Source organism: Phoenix dactylifera, chromosome 8 (assembly GCF_009389715.1).
Source record: "Phoenix dactylifera cultivar Barhee BC4 chromosome 8, palm_55x_up_171113_PBpolish2nd_filt_p, whole genome shotgun sequence".
Classification (NCBI taxonomy): Eukaryota; Viridiplantae; Streptophyta; class Magnoliopsida; order Arecales; family Arecaceae; genus Phoenix; species Phoenix dactylifera.
The window spans coordinates 30078481-30098521 of record NC_052399.1 but is presented as its reverse complement, the minus strand read 5'-3'; the positions used below and the strand labels follow the sequence as shown (position 1 = coordinate 30098521).

General features: G+C 40.2%; 1 protein-coding gene across 1 annotated transcript; it reads right to left on the bottom strand.

The window, feature by feature from the left end:
• Positions 1 to 5139: 5139 nt before the first annotated feature.
• Positions 5140 to 8058, bottom strand: LOC103704900 (cytokinin dehydrogenase 11-like). Its single transcript, XM_008788392.4, has 4 exons — positions 7159 to 8058; positions 6815 to 7087; positions 6154 to 6416; positions 5140 to 6071 (listed from the first exon to the last, which is right to left on the bottom strand). The coding sequence occupies exons 1-4, from the start codon at positions 7909 to 7911 to the stop codon at positions 5741 to 5743; spliced, it is 1620 nt and encodes a 539-aa protein (XP_008786614.2). The 5' UTR covers positions 7912 to 8058; the 3' UTR covers positions 5140 to 5740.
• Positions 8059 to 20041: the final 11983 nt, after the last annotated feature.

Below are 20041 nucleotides of genomic sequence, written 5' to 3'. Positions count from 1 at the left end.
AATCACTGAAAGCTCTAGATCCACACTGAATGATAAACTTTGAAACCACCAATAATCAAATCATTGCTTTGAAAGGTATGTTCTGAACAAATTTAATTAATCCACACATCGCCTGGCCACATATCAAAATAACCTTGTTTTAATACTACATAGAATGAGATGCTTTTCGGTGTCAAATAAATATACTGGTCCAAGATCTAGAACAAGCACTAATCAAAATTTAAAAAAATAATAATGAAAAAATATAAAAATTGGAGAGAGAAAAATTTACATAAAAAATTACAAGCTGAGAGCTGGTTCTCGGCACTCACTCTGGCTGTTAAAAGGATGAGCAGAAAGAACATATCTGCGTTGGGAAAGCTCTTGCCCCCTTCGTTACGGACACTAGAATCCACCCAAGTGGGCCTATTAAAGGTCAGTGTCCTAAACCATGAGCCTCTTATACTGCATCCCCTCAATTAAAACTCGCATAACTAGTGCTAGACTTCATGCTTCATGCTGGAAAATTTAAAAAAGAAACATGTCCTTGCATGGGTAACATGCAACAAGTTTTTTTTTTTTTTTTTGTGGGGGGGAGCAATGCCAAATCTCATAGCATCTTCATGTAAAATCGTGCTACCAATACTAACTTTATACCAAACTGCTATTGCTAATCCATGCATTGCGGCTGGAATTGCACTGAACCCCAAATGGTATCTGTAGGGAATTTTCTTGCATGGAACTTGAGTTGCACAGCGCATGGCTCTGAAGTCATACCTCTCAATAGTGCGGAATGGTGTGCTTGGTTTGTAGTTTGCCATCAACATTAAAAATAAAAAAACCCAGGTCTAATATTTGGGGATGCATTATCTAAGATCTGAACATAGCATCTCTAGAGGGGTATGACCACAGGACAATCCCCATCCATTTAATACTGAATAATAGTTTCCAGTATCTACTTTGCCTTCAATATTACAAACACTTTTCTTTGTAACTTAGCCAAGTTTGTTGTTATATGGTTTTGATTTCGCTTTTTTTGATTTCAAATTAAAAGCTTCATTCTAAAAAACAAAATATTGAAAGACTCTAACATAGACTGTTTTTCATCCTAAGAAGATGGTAATCTAAATTTTCTCCCACTTCCACTTTTTCCTCTCTACCTTTGGAGCGTTTCTGAGTTGCAGTATATATTTCTACGTTCCTTAGCAAGTACATTACTAATTTATAAATAAGATACAAGAGTGAATGTATATATCAATGTACGTATCACTTGATCTTATTATAACAACTTCTTATTCCACATCCCCCCCCCCCCCCCCCCCCCCCCCCTCTCTTCGCTCTCTCTCTCTCTCTCTCTCTCTCTTCATTCATGTTACCGATTACCAAACCCACTCAAGAGGTGCCTCGGTGAGTATATATAAATGTGCCTCGAGTTGGCTGTCACGCTCCCTAGTAGTCTAAAGTTGAAGCCAAGCCAAATCCCCTAACGTCACAGATTCTCCTCATTCCTAATCTCCAAGCATGCCAAACCATTCGGAATATTTCAACCACGTCATGCGATGTGCTTGGGGCTTGAAGTCTATAAAGCACCATTCTTATAGGCTTCCTTTTCTTAAAGAACCTACTTTGGCACTTGTGCGAATATCCTATTGGCTAATGCACACCAAGAAAGAAAGAGATGTAGCCCTCATTAAAAGTGGTTAGCACTAAGCCCTATATTTATTTCTTTGATTTGTGTGACGGAACCTTGCATGCATGCATGCATGCCTGACAGGGGGAAGGAGGAAGGAAGATCTCCTCGATTGGTGTACTACAGTGGGAAGCCTTAGGCTCTCGTGCAAGATATATATCGCATTACTTAAACCTTAAATAGGTTTAAAGTACGCTGCTGAAGTACACCAAAGAATAGATTGATTGTTGGGAAGAGAAATCATAGTGCTATAATTGCATATGGAGATGGAGAGTTCCTGAGAGCTCATGCATGTCGCTGCTTTTGAGGGACGGACGTTTGCGTTTATGGGCGAGTGCATGAAAAGAAAAACACCACCACGAATCCTAAAATCCAAGTTGATTTGCATGGGGAATCAGATGCTCTTGAAGTGAAAGGGTCTGCCTCTTTTTATGAGGAAAGGCAGTACCAGGGTCAGTGGGTTGACACTGGCGTTTGACTGGTTTGGGCCACCCCATGCACTTATATATGCCTCGATATGATATCATGTAGTTCTTACATAAAAGAATAAAGCAATAAAGTACATGCATTTAACTTTCTTGGTACGTGCACTCCTCTTTATCTTTCTTTTTTTTCCTTCGTTTTTTTTGGTAGCTACTCCTCTTTAGCTTTTTTCACTCTCTAGAAATGCTAAGCTTAGGTCTCGTATTTGTTATGTTACCCTGAGATCGAGAGTTCCGAGGACGAACCTCCCTCGTCTCGTTAATTTAATATGTGAGTGGATGTACTTACGAACTCTCTCATTTCGTTAATTTAATATGTGAGTGGATGTACCGGCATATATTTGCTTGCACTGGAAAGATTATTTAGATAGCACTAAAAAAAATTTAAATAATATCTTCTTGATTAGTATTCGTTTTCTTGGACCAGATCTTTAAATAAGAGACAATTTGCATACTTTTTGAGCTAACTCTAGATCAATTATGATATTTATGATTAAAATTAACTAAATTTGAATATCTAGCTTGGTAAGAATGTCGGAGTTTCAACAATAAAGATATGTGAAGATCTATATGAGATATGTTGGATAGGACTAAAAAATCTAAATAATATTTTTAGACTAGTTTTTTTTGGATAAGGATCTAAGTATTATAAAGATAAAAAGAGTGAGACATGCTAAGTTGCTAAGTCATAGTTTATTTAGCATCTTAAGTAGGGATTTGCATGAGTTGGATTGGCCAGTTTGGAGTTAAATTTGAAATCAAACTGATTTAAATCAATTTTCTAAAACTAAAATTGAGGTTGAACCGACCATCTACAAAAACCGCTTGAAACGGATCCAATTCCATTTATTTCAATTTGATTTATCACATTGATATTTTATTTATATATATAATAAAATATATAAAAAAATGAAAGTTATATGTATATATATATATATATATATATAGATATAGATATATGGGTCGGGTGGGGTCGGGTTGAATCAGTATTCTGAAAACTTAAACCGCAACCAAATCTAGTTATTTCGGTTCAGAACTTTTTCAAACCAAAATCCAACTGATTTTTTTTTAAAAAAAACAACCGCGCGTTATAAATCAAAGCGAAAAGATCGGCTTGGATTAGGTTCATGCATGGCTCAGCCCAGTTCTTTTCTTTTCTTTTGGCATTACATGAAAGCAATGAAGTTACAGGTTCCTGGTTGGAATCCTGCTTTATGGACAAAGCTGCATGGTTTTGCATTCAAAAGGACAAATCGGCTGTATTGATACTGTAAGAAGTGAGATATGCTGGATGCCCATACTGAGGGCATTCTTGCTTTTCTTATATGTCATGCCCTCACTTGCAGATCCGCGTGTTCTCATTGCTTTTTGCACCAGATAATCCTATCATAACATAACGTCCTCTCAAGTTCTTAGTCCCTTACAGAAACAAAAAGAAGAAGAAGAAGAAGAAGAAGAAGAAGAAGAAGATTCCCATTAGTGTACTATCTCTTATACCAGGTGTTCCCCACCTAGGGTTCAGAAAGTGGAAGATGCACATGTCAACATGCAGAGTGATTGGAAGAGAAGTCTCAACATGTGTTGGACTAGACAACAAGAAAATTATTGCTTCTCTTAAACAAAATTGTTTCACTATTAATTCACAGAGTGCCTAACCAAATAAAACCCTGCTGAAGTATGCATACATACATACATACATACATATATACATATATACATATATGTGCATATGTGTTCATAAATGTATAGTTTGCTTCATTTATTTTTTTTTTTTTTTGCAGAATTCAAATTGCGTGTACATCATTTTTTTCTGATATAAGATACGCACGCTTTATTAGCGCACAAAGGCAAGGACATTAATTATATTGTCAAGGCTTAATATGAGACAACTGAAATCATATAAATTCAAATACAGACAAGTGTTCAGCTCATCACTTGATTTAGAGGAACATATGTTTATATTTTTCATTTCACAATTGAAGACTGAAATGAGTCTTATGGGGATTTCATTTTTGTCCCCTCCAAAATAATGTATCTATAAGAACCTAAAAATATATACTTTTAGTTTTATTTTTTCAAAAAAATTAGAAGGATGCGTTAGTGAAGGCTCAAATCTAGAAGCCCTTCAAGCAAAGCAGGGGGTGTGATGACTAGAGCATCTACTTAGGCAACAGATATTGATGGTGAAACAGAGGAAGAGAAAAATAATGAAAAAGGCAAATAGTCTCCTTAAACTTAAGTATCTAATTTTGGGGATAAGATACTTCAAAAAAAAAAAAGAAGGTTAAATCGAAACAATTAAATGAGAGATAAGTTTCAGGCAAATGCTGGTAGTAGGTCTGTCTCTGAACTGGTTAGTGAATCGACTTTCATTTCCAAAAGAAGCATCAATAGAGAAGACACAATTCAAACCCCGAGCACCCCCTGGGAGAAAAGTTATACAGATTGCACTGATGACCACCACATTAGCCTACTTAGCGATCATGATAATTAATCATTGTGTTCTAAAGAAACTTAGCACGATGTTTAGCAAAAGTGATTCAAGTAGTGGATGGCTATGATTGAAAAACATGCTTACATGATAATGATCTAAACTATCTCATAATATTTTTTTAAAGAAAAGCACACATTCGAATAGTCCTTTGCAGTCTATCTTCTATTTAGGTAGGAAAATTATTGGCTAGACCATGTCCACCAGCTCAGTAGTGGACCAATCCAACCATAAACCAACATGTACGCCTGTATTGCTTTGTCTGTGCATGTTGGTTTGTAATTAGATCGATCTACTGTTGAGCTGGTTGATCTGGTCTAACTAATAATTTCTCATTTTGGTGGCTTTCGCCTGTCCCCCGCAAGTAGGCATCGCAGCCATACGACCTTTACCTTAACAAAATATTCTTATTGTAACCTAAACTTTTTTAAATATTATTCGGTGATTGAGTTGCAGTGTAAACAATCATATTGTTCTCCACAAACACAATCCTCCAATAACATCAAACACTGATCAAGATTTAATAAAGGGAGGCAGTCTTCATCTTATCTTGAGCTATTCACCCATCGACAATACCTCAAACCTAACACCCTCCAAGTTGGCATCCATCTTAAGACATACTTCTTGATAAACTTTTCTCGAGCTCTGCCAAACGGATACATTTGCCAGGAAATGCTAGCTGTTCTAATTATAGCTGGCTAATGGTTTTTCTTAAATCAATACATCAGGATGATTGAAAGGGTGATTGACATATAATAACTAGGTCCAAAAGCACCTTGGGCCATCACCTCACTTCAGCTGTCCAACAAAGATCTCGGTAACCTGAGCAAGAGAGGGTCCCCAGGCTCAACTTCTGCCATCATCATCACCATCATATCACATATGTATGCCGAGAGACAGAATCATTTGATATAAAGGATGGCAAGAGGGAAGACAAGAATCTTCTGTCCATCAGCGCAGTAACCCACACAAAAACTATCCCAGCATCATCATCACCTCCGGGCCCCCCCCACCACCACCATCGTCCGTCGTCGTCATCCTCAGCGACAGCCATTCCGAAAGCTAACGGCTATCGTAGCTTTGTTTTCTTTCTTTATATTAAGGTAGTGCCGGTGACGGCGGTCGAGAGCGAGAGAAGAGCTTCTGGCCGGGGGCGAGAATGGCGAGGGGGTCGTAGCGGGCCTTGCGGTCGACAAAGCGGGGCCACTGTCGGCCGAAGTGGTCGGCCCAGTCGGCCTCGGATTGGTAGTGGGGGAGGTAGAGCTTGAAGTCGTAGCCGTTGGATCGGCAGCACTCCACGACCTCCCGGTTCTGCGCCACCTGATCCGCCGCCGCCGGCCCCTCCGGGTACGCCCGGCTGAACCGCAGCAGCGCCACCAGGTAGAATATCTCGCTGTCCGGCAACGCCACCGAAGTCCGCCGGTCCCACCTTCACCCCCCAAAAAAAATACAAATTAATTAATCACCATTATATCTTTAATCACACTTCTTTTAATTAACGGCTATCTTACTTGCGCCGGAGCAGCGGGTAGACCAGCATGGGCCCACCGATGCCGTGCTTCAAGATTCGCTTGAAGACGTTGCGATCGAAATCGATGATGTCTGATGAGGCGACAAGGAGGTTGAGCCAGGGGTGGGGCGCCGCCCAGGAGCCGTTCGCACGCGCCGCCTCCTCCACCCGCTTCACGCGCGAGAGGAAGTCCACGTACGTCGCTTCCACCGCGAACTCCAGCCCCCGGATGTACCGCAGCCGCCGCACGATCTCGTCCGCTCGCTGCCAAAAACAGAGATGAACGAATAAATAAATAATCAGGGGCATTTCAGGAGGTTAGCTTCCCTACGAGGACAAAAGTGGTGATGTTTCACGGGCTCGTCAGGGGCTTTCACGTCACATTCCAGGATTTTGGACGCAGCCAGAGGTAGATTGGAGGCATCGCCCCGACATCACGTAGCCCCCCGCCAAAAATGCCACTCAAATGTCAACTAATTACCAGAGAACCACAACTCTAACGATCGTAAAATTGCAATGGAGCAGGGGGTATTCGGGGAAGATACGGGAGTCAGGAGATCCAGCGGAAGGCGCACAACGTGGACGTCCGTAAAAGATCTGGGAAGGAGATCGCTTTCGGGTATCTAATGACGAGAAGGCCCCTAGGTTCTGACGAGAATTACCTGTTCGATGGCACCGCGTTCGTCGTGGTTGAAGTGGAGTGCAAGCTCGAGGCAGTAGAGGACCGGGCCTGAGCCGGCCGGGATGAGGGCCGGGTCGAAGGGCGAGGCGGGTGAGAGGGGGACCAAGGGCCAGCCGTTGACCGGGTCGGCGCTGTTAACGAACGCGAAGCCCTCCACGTAGTCGCAGCCGTCCGGTTCGGGCCGGGTCACGAGCCATTCGGCGTCGCGCGAGTAATCTTCGAACCGGTTATAGACCACCCTTATCCACTTTACCTGCGTCAGAGAAGAGAATGAGCAAAGAGAGATTCAACTGGATTGGATAACCTAGAGGTGAGGTTACCTACCAAGTGGGGCGCGGGGTGGAGGGGGATGCGAGCGCGAGTGATGACGCCGAACTGGCCGAGGCCGCCAAGGACGGCGAAGAAGAGGTCGGAGCTGGAGCCAGCGGAGCACACGACCCGCTTGCCGTCGCCGGTTACGACTTCCAGCTCTGTTACGTTGGAGATCTGGGGTCCGTGGCGGAAGGCCTCGCCGCTGATCCCGCCGTTGGAGAGCGTCCCGCCGACGGTGAGCCCCAGGTAGTCCGTCCAAGACGCCGGCGCCATCCCGTGCCGCCGGACTCCCCACTCCAGCACCTCCTCCCACAGCGCTCCGCCCGGGACGTCGACGGCAAGGCCGCCGCCTTCGGCGGCGCGGACGAGCTCCATGGGGGCGCTGAGGTAGCGCATGTCGAGGACGAGACCGCCGGCGGCCATGGCCTGGCCGTTGACGGAGTGTCCGTTGCCGCGTGCGGCGACTGTGAGGCGGGGGGAGTGGGCGGCGAGGCGGATCGCGGAGGCGACATCGTCTGTGGTGGACGGCCGGATCACCGCCGCGGGCCGGGCCTGGACGATCCCGCCGAAGTCCTCCGCCGCAGCGGCGACCGCGGCAGGATCGGTGGCGGCATGGAAGTCGAGAGACCGGAGGACATCCTGATCGCCGTCGGGTCCGGGGGCACCGCCGTCGGGTCCAGGGGCGCCGCCGGCGGCGGAGGTTTCCTTCTCGCCGTCGGGGGCGAGGCGCTGCTGCTGCTGCTGCTGGTCCAGATAAGCGATCATAACTGGTTTCTTTTTTTCTCTTGCTTTTGTTTTGCTTTCTCGGGTTCGTATTGTATGGGGGCCGATTTAGGGGCCGGGGGGGATGGGTTTATATAGAGCGGGGGCGGCGGCGGCGTCCAAAGGAAAATACGAGTTTCTTTTATCTACAGTTCGACACCCCCCTGCCCGCCACTCCTTAATAAAAGTAGGGGAAAAAACTATTAATCGTCATCTATTTTTAAGACGAAAAGAAAAGAATAATTTATATAGAAAAATGGATAGGGCTAATTTGGGAGAGGAAGAATATCTGGGGATCCGAAACGGCCTTAACCGTCCCTGAGGGGGCGACGCCCACGTCAGCGAATCCGAGCAGAGGTATTTCGGGATGGGTACTATTACAGATTGCCCGTCCATTCCCCGAAGAATTCCATTCTGACGTGGCAGTCGAGGATTTAGGCCTCAGGGACCGTCGTGCTAATTATCAGACCCCACGTAGGACAACTCCATGCCGGGGCCGGTTTGGGTGAATTGTTGAAAAAAAGCTCGATTCCTTTTTTTGTGAAGAATTTCCTAACTTGCGTGATGCGATTGGTTGACGCGGACGCAAACTGCAAACTTGCAGCTCAACGGAGAGGGAGGGCTTTTTCGAACCAAAGAAAAGCAAGAGGGAGTTTTTTTTATTCTTTAGGCTTGTTGGCAGCTACTACATTTAGGTATTTAGATGGGGAGTTATGATGTAACCTTAGTGGAACTATGAATTATGATGAATATGAGAGTAATTTAGTTTAGGTTAAGAAAAGATGTTTGATGAAAATTTTGTATTTCTAGCGACAACGATGGCAAAGGCAGCTAATTCAACGAAACCCTTCTTAAGGAGCAAGCCTACTAAACCTAGAATTAGATAAGCATATCTTTGAGTAATCCATATCTTTGAGAGTGTAGTTCCCTTTTGAATACTAGACCATTGATTCTACCAAAACATAAAAGTATTACACCATAGGAATAAGGACCTACCAATGAAAAGTGTCTTTCCCATTCCTGACGTAGTGGAATCATATTATCATAGTCATAAGCATGCTTCCTTAAGATCTAACACCAAGAGAAGACTATAGATAATAGAGTGCCTTGGTATGGTACAGCGCATCCAAGAGCGGCTGGAGGGTTGGAGAGCTGTTTCATTATCCATGATGGGTAGGCTAACTCCGGTGATATCGGTCCTTAGCTCCATATCAGTCTATCTCATATTCAACATAGTTGTCCCGAAAACAGTGTTGTTGAGGATTTATCAAATGCTTTGAAGCTTCTTGTAGGGCTCATATAGCGGTGAATATGGGGTGCACCTGCTGGCCTGGGATACCGTTTGCCAACCGATTCAGGGAGAGAGAGGCTGTGTGTCCACTCTCTACTTGCAAGGAGAGGCACCGATCGCTAGATATGCTACAAGACTAGTCCTCGAGTCTCAGTGCCTTTGGAGTCAGATGATGGTAGCCTGATACGGCTCGAAAATCGTAAGTGGGGTAGTTCAAACCAGTCGGATATGCTCCTTCATATGGAGGAAGATTTGCAGGCATGTTTCCACTGCTTTAGCTAACATCAAATGGCTAATTAGAGATGGGCACAGCATGGATGTTGTGGAGGACCCTTGGGTGGATACTCTTCTGATGTGGCTTTGGCCGACCATAGTCAATATTGAGGCCGTGGGTGGTTTGCGAGTTAGTGATCTCCTCCGTCTTGACAAGGGAGGATGGGATTCCAACCAGATTGGCCATCTATTTGCATAGTACCATGCAGAGAGAGTGTACTTACCAGTGGTTCCTGGGTGTGCTAGCCTAGATGTAAGGGTTTGGAGCACGTTCTAGAGCCTCATAGTCAGAGTGAGGGACATGTATAACTTTCTTCAGAGTAGGCCTGAATTTGGAGGTTTGGTCTTCATCCGAGGATTGCCTTATTTCTTTGAAAGGTGATTTGGGGTTAGTTACCAACAAGGGCTGTCATGAGTAGGCATGGAATGAGCATCCCTAGGTGCGAGATGAAGGAGACTATAGATCATGTTTTGTTCTAGTGTGATCGAGCTATGCCGGTGTGGAGGCTTATTGATATCCCATCGGATGTCCTGTGCAAGTCCGGCTCCTTCACCCAGGTGCTTAGGAGGTGGACCGATACACCTCAAACCCGGTATATGGCCATCAGAGCAACTTATATTGCTTCTCATATTTGGCTTGCCAGGAACGCCTAGATTTTTAGGGAGAGCAATTCTACACCAAGGTTCGTCATAGAGAGGGCCGAGTGCAAGCTACGGAGATCACCAATGCAGGTCTATCGACAGGCCGTTGATAGCTTGGAGAACCTTGGACTCTACTTTTGCTCTTGTAGTGTCTCGAACGGTGTACATCACTTGGGAGCCCCCGCCCTCTATATTCCTCAAGGTCAACTTTGATATATGTGTTTTGGATTATGGTACGAGGGGTAGTGTGGATTTCGTAATCAGAGGCTTGAACACTAGAGTGGTGGCAGTCGGAAGGTGCCCAATCTTCAATATCTCAATCCTTAGGGTGGTGCTGAGGGTAACTTAGGTTGGTTTGTATCATGCTCGACGCGTGCTGTTGGCCAACGCAATCCTACTTAAAGGAGACTCACAATGATCGGTTGGATCCAGGGGCGCACTGGTGATATTGGTGGCTTGCTCCGGAACATCTGAGGCATGGCAAGTGGTGACATTATCTTCTGGGCCAAAAGAGGCTAATGAAGCTGTGGATTGGGTGGTTTCTTTTATGGCTAATCACTCTAGGAGGTTCTCTGGACTAGTGAGGGGAAGCTACCTAGAGCGCTTCGTGATTTATTATATTTTGACTTTTTTGGATGTATTCATATAAGACTTGTATAAGTCGTCCAGTGTAACCAAAAAAAAAAAAAATCTAACGCACTAATTTCTGTTATGGATATATTGAAAACTAGCTACAATGGTGTTGACATGAAGTTGTAGTTAGATATGAACTTTCATGCAATTCTGAGAAATTAAACTGCAAAAGTTATATATTTGGTGCCAAACATGAATAATGTTGAGGTTAGACAACTTGGATTTTAATTTTTGCATCATGTGCATATTGCTTCAAAGGTGAAAAATCTCAAAAGAGCAAAATTGAATTTTTTTTTTTTCCAAAGTCAATTCAATGTGAATGAGATAGGCTTCCTATATATTGTTAGTATCTATATAACATAATAATTATAAACCTCACTTCACTTTACAAGGGAGAGAATGAAACCAATTATAATATAAATGAACTTCCTTCAATTCATATGAATTTCAATAGAGAAGTGAAGGGCCTGCAATGCTCAAAAAGAGTTTTCTAGCATATTGCAAAATATAACATAGGCCATCCTGCGAAAGTCTAAAATTATTCAAAATTTAGGGTTTTGTCACCATATTCACTTTGATTTTTAAATTATATATAAATAAACACATGTACGTATGTACATATGTATGTACGTACGTACGTATGTATGTATGTATGTATATGTATATCATTAATGTTAGGTTTTGAGTCTAATAATGGTTCCTTAGATTACCAATCCCACTAGGCAAAATTCAAGTCTCATATATGCACAGCACATGGAAAAAGTGAGAGAACCAAGTAGACTCCCATGCAAGATACTAGTTGGTGGCTTACTTCCTATGGAAAGTTGAACTTATGTGGACATGGACCACTTGAATCAATTGGAAGGACGTTTTCATAAAGAAGTAATTGCAACCTATCATTTCACCTAATGCATTAAACCCACAACCGGGCTCCCCAGGAATTTGGTCACGAAAAGTCCATGAACTGTTGGCTTACAGAGTCTTCCACGCAAAAACTTTCCAGGTGAGTTGTTCAAAAGAATGGTTTGTTGGTCGTGGGAGCTAGCTAGGAAGAAGAAACGTATAGCCATAGGTTAGAGAGCATCATTTTCTTTAGGAAATCACAAGCTTGAAGGGAAACAAATCTAAGTTGCGGACCAAGGTCTCCCGTCGCCACCGTCCAAATCTCTAAAGAACCTAACTTGCTAGAGAACAACTTAAAACCCCATTTTTCCAGTACCAAAAATCAAACATTGATGGTGGCCTCTTTTGTTGCCAACCACTCCGAGAGCCACCACAGGATGGAAGACGCAAAGTTACCCTATGCATTCCTTAATGTACTGCTTTTTGATTTTCTTAGTTATATTTGTACCCATTATGTATGATACTCTTGTTTTTAGCTAAAAAAAAAAAAATCGAACACTATTCTTCACCATTCGCATGCAGTGGGGGAACCCCCTTTAGGTCCCTTTATCATTTTTCTTATTTTAAAATATATTTTTTATTATAATGATAAGAGTATTAGGCTGGATTTACCTGACCAAAGGTAGTGTTGGAATGGGCAACTTACATCAGAAAAATCCACGATGTCACAAGATATCAACCCTGTTGACCATTTCTAGTCAACTTTTTTTTCTTTCTTTCTTTTTTTTTCCAAAGAAATCAATTGTTAGTCAATTGAAGGCATTCACATTGTTGTTCAAGATCATTTATATTCCATTGATGTTGATACAGTTGGAGGAATTAGTTCAACTCTATAGTTCTGAAAGGGTCGCTAGGATTCTCTATAAAGACTTTGAAAGATTTTGTGTGGGACTTTTAGTCAATTTGCATGTCATATTTAAGATGGAAAGGGCTACCCTAATGCGTGCTTGTAGAAGTAAAATGTCTACATGTGGCTACAACCAGGCACGGATCTTCCACAGTGCATGTTTGCACTGCAGTGGTGTGCAGCATTTGATGGCTGTCATCAGAAGATAAACGATAATCAAACAAGATGATCTTACGTCTCATACACGGTGCATCGGTCATCTATTAACGGTGCCTTTCTTGGGGGTGGAATGTGTGGCCCATACTCTATGTAGGTGGACCTCACCTACCAATTCATGTGGTCCTAGAAGTCTTTGGAAGCAATTGGGAGGCTAACGGTATTTCCTTGGTCTTCACATCATTGTGTCATCTATTTATTACAAGATCTCCTCATGATCTTATAAATTTGTTAGTATTCCTTGCGTCATCTTCCAATTACTAAAGTTCCTTGGTTTAGAGCTTTCAGTCAATTGAAGGATCACATAGAAGATTTACATGATGTTAATAAGGAAAATCCTGTCTCCCCCAAAACCTTTCCCAAAGTTATTCCGCAAAAGGTTTTTCTGGTTGTAGAATCCTACAGTCAATTAAGGATCATATCGGCAACCAATGTGAGGTTAGTCATGATCTCATTGATCTTGACATCATTGTATTATTAGCATATCTTGACATGATCAAATGCGTGAAAAAAATCCTCCTTAGATCTGCCAAGATAATGCAACATATTAGTCACATTTTGTTGGTATGCTAGAACTTGGTCAGCACTAAGAGTTGCATGGAGTGAAGGCTCCAACCTAGTGACTGACTCATTAACTTCTTGGTTCTTGCTTGGAAGTTTCACCTAGAGGTTCCCATATCTCTTAATTGTCAATGCGTATCTCCATGACGAATTGCAATACCTGACCTTCCTATTAATAACACAATGCTTGTTAAAGATGAGATTCTAAATGACGTCTGTTTGGTGTTTGAGTGGCTTAATTGTAATGGAGTGTTTGTAGCCCCATAACCCAATCTTTTGCCCGATCTATTTCTTGCCCAATTCAACTAAAAAACTAGATAATCTTGCTTATGACTTCCAATTTAATATTAATAATACATCATTATATATAAATGTAAAGCCATCAAACATTCGAAACTGATAGCAGTGCATTACCCGTGTTAGGTATTGCCACAGATCGACCCATGTATTTGTTCTTATAATTGCATAAACTTGCTTAGATTAATGTAAGATAGTCAGAATTGCACGGCGTTTACGCAAATACTGGATTCGGGAAGAACATAAAATCTCGCATTAGAAGTTTTTCTTCGACACATGTTCTCTGATTTTTCTTGACCAAATCAATCTTAAATAATAAATCAAATCCTGACTTTAGTCTCAGGCCGGCCGGTCAAAACTATAACTAAATTAGGACCAAATCTATTAATTAGATCCTCCTTCTTTCACTTCACTTGAAGGAAGTAAGGCATGGGTTACTTTGGCGCCGTAGCGCCTGGTTCGGGCATTCGGGCATTAGGTCGGGGTATTTTTTTATCTTTTTTATTTAAAAAAAAAATAGGATCATCTTGCGTCCTTGAACTGATTACCATCTTTCTTTTGTTAATACTCTGGCTTAAAATATGTAACCCATTTATAATGTGTCAGTTTATGCTGAGTTCAATACTGTAAACATCCACCTACGACAAAACTCAATCCCACGCCTACTCGCTGACATGTGGGAACGTATGGTATGGGGCCATGTGTTAGTAAATGGCTGTGGGTTTGGGCGTTTCGGAAAGTGAGTGCTATAAGTATTCTTGTAAATTTGAAGGGGACAAAGACATTGATCAATATCGCATAGTTTTGTCTAATTAAATTTTTGAATGCGCCAAAGAGTATAATGTATTGTATTTGCTTCAATTAAAATTCATACCATAACATCCTAACATCTATGTGGAATATTGGGAAGTTAATAATTGATTCATTAATATGGTGAGTGATTGATAAGAGATAAGTTAGTATTATATTGATATTAAATTAGTTGGACATGTTAGGTATAGATTAGTAGCATTGTAGCTGCATAGAGGTAAGAATTCTTGTACTCGGTCACTAATTATATATATATATATATATATATATATATATATATATATATATATATATATATATATGTTTATTGGTTTGTACAGTTGGATTTGCATCGTGAGATTTTCATCAATAAGTTTGGCATGTAATGACATGTTTTATATATGACTTTAGTACACATATATTTGTATGGTTATTATATATATCAGATATTGAAAATATAAATATGCGAACAAAGATATCTGGATTTTGAGAGGAATTCATTGTAAAAGCTGATTTAACAAGAGTAACATATTAAATCAAATGGATAAGATATGGTTTAGACTAACTTTATTATAGGATAGTCTCTACGAGCTTATGCATAGAATAACCTCTATGGGCTCATGCGTGGGACAATACACATGGGCTTGACGCATGGAGATAGCCTCCACGAGCTTATTCATAGGACAACGTCCATAGACTGACGCGTAGGATTTTAGCAGTCTTGGACTGGGTCATGATCTTGATTAGTCCAAAGTCGGAAGTTAATCAATGAGAAATATGGAAATCAAGTAAATGAGAAACGAATGAAATGATATAAAAAATTGGATTTTTTGCATGGATACCCTTCTAAATATTGGATTTTACGCGAATACCCTTCCAAAATTGATATTTGCATGTATATCCTCGTAAAACTCTATTATTGTATAAATGCCCTTAACATAACAGTTGTTCTAACTATGTTAAAAAATATATATTTATTTAATTAAAAATAAAATAAAAATTTGAAATTACACTACTGTCCTCCAGCTATCGGGATCGCGCGGACGTTCGCTCGCGAGCATTCACGAGATTGCGATCGCGATCCCGCGGGCGTTCGCCCGTGCACATGAAGTTAAAAAGCAATATTGCATCTCTTGATTTTCTTTACCTCTCCTTCAATTTGCCTGTCTATGACTTAATTATGCCACTTATGTTGGATTTGCACCCCCTACTATCTCTCCCTGGTCGTGCATATCGTACAAGAGTTATTAGCAATTGGTAGGTAATTATTGTGTGCGAAGCTCTTACTTTTTGTTTCTTTCTTTCTCTCTCTCTTTTTGGTCGTGGAGGAAGCTTTTTTGAACATTAATCTTACACCTCATGGTAATTAATATTGATCCGCCTATTTGGAACAGTAATGCCCCATCCAACATAGGAGTCCTTTATTTGGAGTGATAGATCCGAACTGAGTTTCTCTACATCAAAGTGCAAATAACGAGGATGGTAACTGGTTCAACATATGAGCCAAAATTGGCGTTGCAGCATTGCGAGGATTTATTTCGAAACCAAAGACGGGATATGCAGCAACTAAGTGCATTTCCCTCAGTGTTAAGAGCTCGGGCGACTAAAGAAGTGGAGGAAAGGATTATTTAATATAAAAAAGATTATTTTCATATTCCTTGAAAATGCAGCAAACCACATCAAGCTCGACATAAAATTTTGCTAATTTATATAAAAATAAAAACAAAAAAAATGATGATGGTGCCAAATAGGTTTTAAATAATTATTCCTATTTCAAAGTGTTTTATGCAAAGGATGCCCATGATGAAGTTTCTTCCAAGGCCTAGAGAGAAGATATTAACTAATAAATACATAATTATGAAACCTATTACATTAATTAATGTATCTAAATTCTTTCCACCTACTAGAATTCTTTTTTGCATATATACCTTTCTAAATATAGAAAATTGCATGAATATCCTTGTAAAGTTGCTATTTGCATGTATACCCTTATAAATATTATTATTTGCACATCTACCCATTAAGGATATTTAGTCATTTTAATTTGAAACTGTTAATTTTTTAACGGCGTTAGATGGCGTGGGTATATATGCAATAACAAGAATAAAAAAGGGTAGAATAGCAAAACAAGTGTTTTAAGAGGGTCTACATGCAAATATCAATTTGAGAAGGGTATTCATGCAAAATTAGATATTTAGGAGGGTATTCATGCAAAAAATCCTAATAAATTATTGTTGAACAACAGATTGCATTTGAGATATATATTTATACGCGCGCGTGTGTGTATATGCTTCTTTGAAATATGATAACGAGAACTTATGTGTATGTTATTTGTATAAGATTTCCGAGTATTGATACGATATTCATATTATATTGCCAATTGATTATTCATTATGAATTGAGATCATTATTGTTCACGAATATTGAGGTTGCAATAATTTTTTTTAGACCTAGCATATTTTCTATAGCTCTGCCCTAAGAAGTGTGTAGCGATGTCGCGTTCTGAATCCGGATGCAACATAACAAATTATATAATGTTACTAATTTTAAAATATTAATTTATTAAATTCATTGTATAGAGGAATGAAGTGATTCTTGCTTATCATTCTTTTCATCTCTATCCTTGCGTGTCCTCGTAATCAGCCTAAAAGCTCCTTCCATGGATTCCATGCAACAAGGAGACTCAAACAAAGGAACAAGATCTTGTATCCCGACATGCCTAATTCCTTGTCGCTTGTTGTAAGCCTGTCAAGTGCCATCCATGAGTAACCTTATTCTATCCGCATAGCCGATGCATATCCTCATCTTGTTTGTACTATTCTTTTAACTAGGAAACAAAACTGGCCGTGTAGTTCCAACACCTTGGTCCTTATCATATTGTTTGTTTGGATTTTCCTTCCCTAATAAAACTTAAACACTAGCTAAGAAACTATACCCCTCCACAATGTCTTGGAAAAGGCCAAACAACACTAGATTCGGTGCCTAAATTAATGGAAAGCAATCTAGTTTTCTATAGCCAAAGCCTTGGCCTTGTAGGGCGGTCTTCCAAGGTGTTGCAGGATCCCTTGCTGGATTTCCAATAATGCATTGGCTTCTTTCTAGAAAGTAAGAAGGTTTAGAAGAATGAATGCAGAAGCCCCTTGTTTTGCAGGAATCCGGGTGCTCGGGTGCACCAAAACCAATTTCCTTCAAAGGTGGCCCTACTACTAACATCATCACCATGCTCATTTCCTTTATATATTTTCCCTTTTTTGAACCTCTACAGATTGGTACACAGAGGAAAACTAGTCTAAGATGCCGTCTTACTGTTGGGTTCTTCATTTTTGCATGCATGGTGTTCGGCAGGCTTTGGTTGCTATATATCATTGGTTCTGGGCCATTAGAGATGCATTTAGTTCTGGTTTTGGATTGATGAGAACCTCTTCTGGAAATCTATTCCATCACCATCAACTCTTCTTAGATTAGGTGACAACTTGATACTATATACTGGGGTATTAAACTTGGAGGACTGGCTGAAGAAGACCTGATGGAAAAATATTGTAATTAAATATATGTTCTTAGCTTGGTAAGGATGAGGCTGCATTAAAGGTGATAATTTATGATCCGACCCATCAACCTGACTCATGAATGACCTGCTTTTAGCACGTTTGGATTTGACATAAACGAATTTGGGCTGTAAATGGGTCAACCCGTCTAAACATGTTTATTAAATGGATTGGGTTTAGATTTAAACCATTGTCCTGTTTAACCTATTTTAACTCTATTTAATAATTGGGTTGGGTTATGACCTAACTCATTTAACCTATTTAAAATCTATTTAACATGTTTAAAACTTGCCTAACCTATTTCCGACCTTTTAACCCGATTCGCTTAACCTTTTTAAATCTATTTAATTTGTTAAAAATTCATCTAACTCGTTTAACCTGTTTAATAAATGGATTATATGGGTCGGGTCGGGTTACTTATTTAATAAACAAGTCGAATTCAGATTTGAAATTTTGACTTGTTTAATAAACATGTCAGATTTAGGTTGATAAAATTTTGATCCGACCTATGCCTGCCCCAACCCGATTGCCACCCATAGCTTCATGGAACCAACAAATGTGGAAGGTCAAGCTTGCAAGTCTAGGTAAGGAGGAGGTCACCATCACAATCCAGTGGCACAAGTGGGTGAGATTTGATCCATATTCTATGCGGAGAACTAGGTGCCTAATATGGTCCCCAAATGAAAACCAAACTCCAACCAGATCAGAAGTAGAACCCACCGTATTAAACATGAATAAACCTGATAGACCCAGCTAAAAGTTAAAAGTTCAAAACAGCCTCTTATATTAAGACAAAAATGGGAAAATGGAGCTATTACATCAGAATACTTGCCCTCTTGCTGGTGGGGAAGCAACTTATGAGACATTGGTCAAGCTTAGTATCAACTTGGAATCAATTTAAACTTCCCAATCCGGCTAGAGAATGAAACCAACTACCTAAAGCCAAATCCAACCCTAGTAAAACTTCTCAATCTGATCACAATGTGGGCCAGGTTGAGATGGGTTGCTGACTTGGATCTTATCTTAGTTGGGTTTTGATGGTATGTTTATAAATGGGATTAGATTTGGTTTGTCTCACAAGTTTATTATAGATTTACTTTGCTCATTCATTTGAGAGATGGGTTGTCATCTTCCCCTTAGCTAATCTCCTCTTGGGCATATAGCTCAACAGTGTCTTCATTTGAGGAAATCTTCCTGATGAATATCAAAATATAGATTTTTATCATCTTGCACATCATGATAATATTTTTTTGATTCTCTCATTTTTCACAAAACTCACATAAATCATATCTCAAGAAGTTTTAGATAAAATTTTGCTAATTCAAGCAAATATTACCCTTTTCTGATACATTTTTGAGCCCCAAAATGTCTTCCCTAAAGAAGTACTTTCACCCTACTAGAGCTTGTGATACTTCGGATCCCACGTTGTATTTATCGTCCCTTAGCCACATCCCACTTGGCTAAAAAATAAGTGCTCCTTTTAATGGTCATCTAAGCAACCTTTTTCACTTTAAAAAATAAAAAAAATATATCATTATAAAGCTTGACTACACTAATAACGGTCGTTGTTTCTATGTAATGCCACATTACAAATTTTTCCTACTGGTAAGAGAATGGCAAATTATGATTCTAGTGAAATCCTCACATACATACATACATACATACATACATACATACATACATACATAGCTGTTTATCGTAAGCCTCTTTGGTTTGTGTGAGAGAAGCAAGAAAGAAAGGAGAGAGTCTGAGTCTAATTTGTTTTTTCTTCCATGTGGGACTTTGATCACAGAAGGCATGAAAATGAGCAAAGAAGGCTTGAAGTTGTATATATAGGCATATTTGTAAAAAGCTTCTATTTTTTTTATTGTCCTTTTTTGTTTTTGGATAAGGCTCTCTTTTCCATTGAGCTATCCAAAAATATATTTTTCTTTTTATGCTCTTCGAACATGATTTGTTATTTTGTAGTTATCTTTTATTAAATCCATTTGACCTGTTGTTGGAAGAGTTTTACCCCTTGCTCTGAGCCCACATACTAGCTTATGAGCTGAACCATGGAAATGTCACTGGTTCTCAGCACAAGGCCAAAGAAAATTCTTTCTATGTGGAAATTAAGTTCTACTTGAAATGAACATA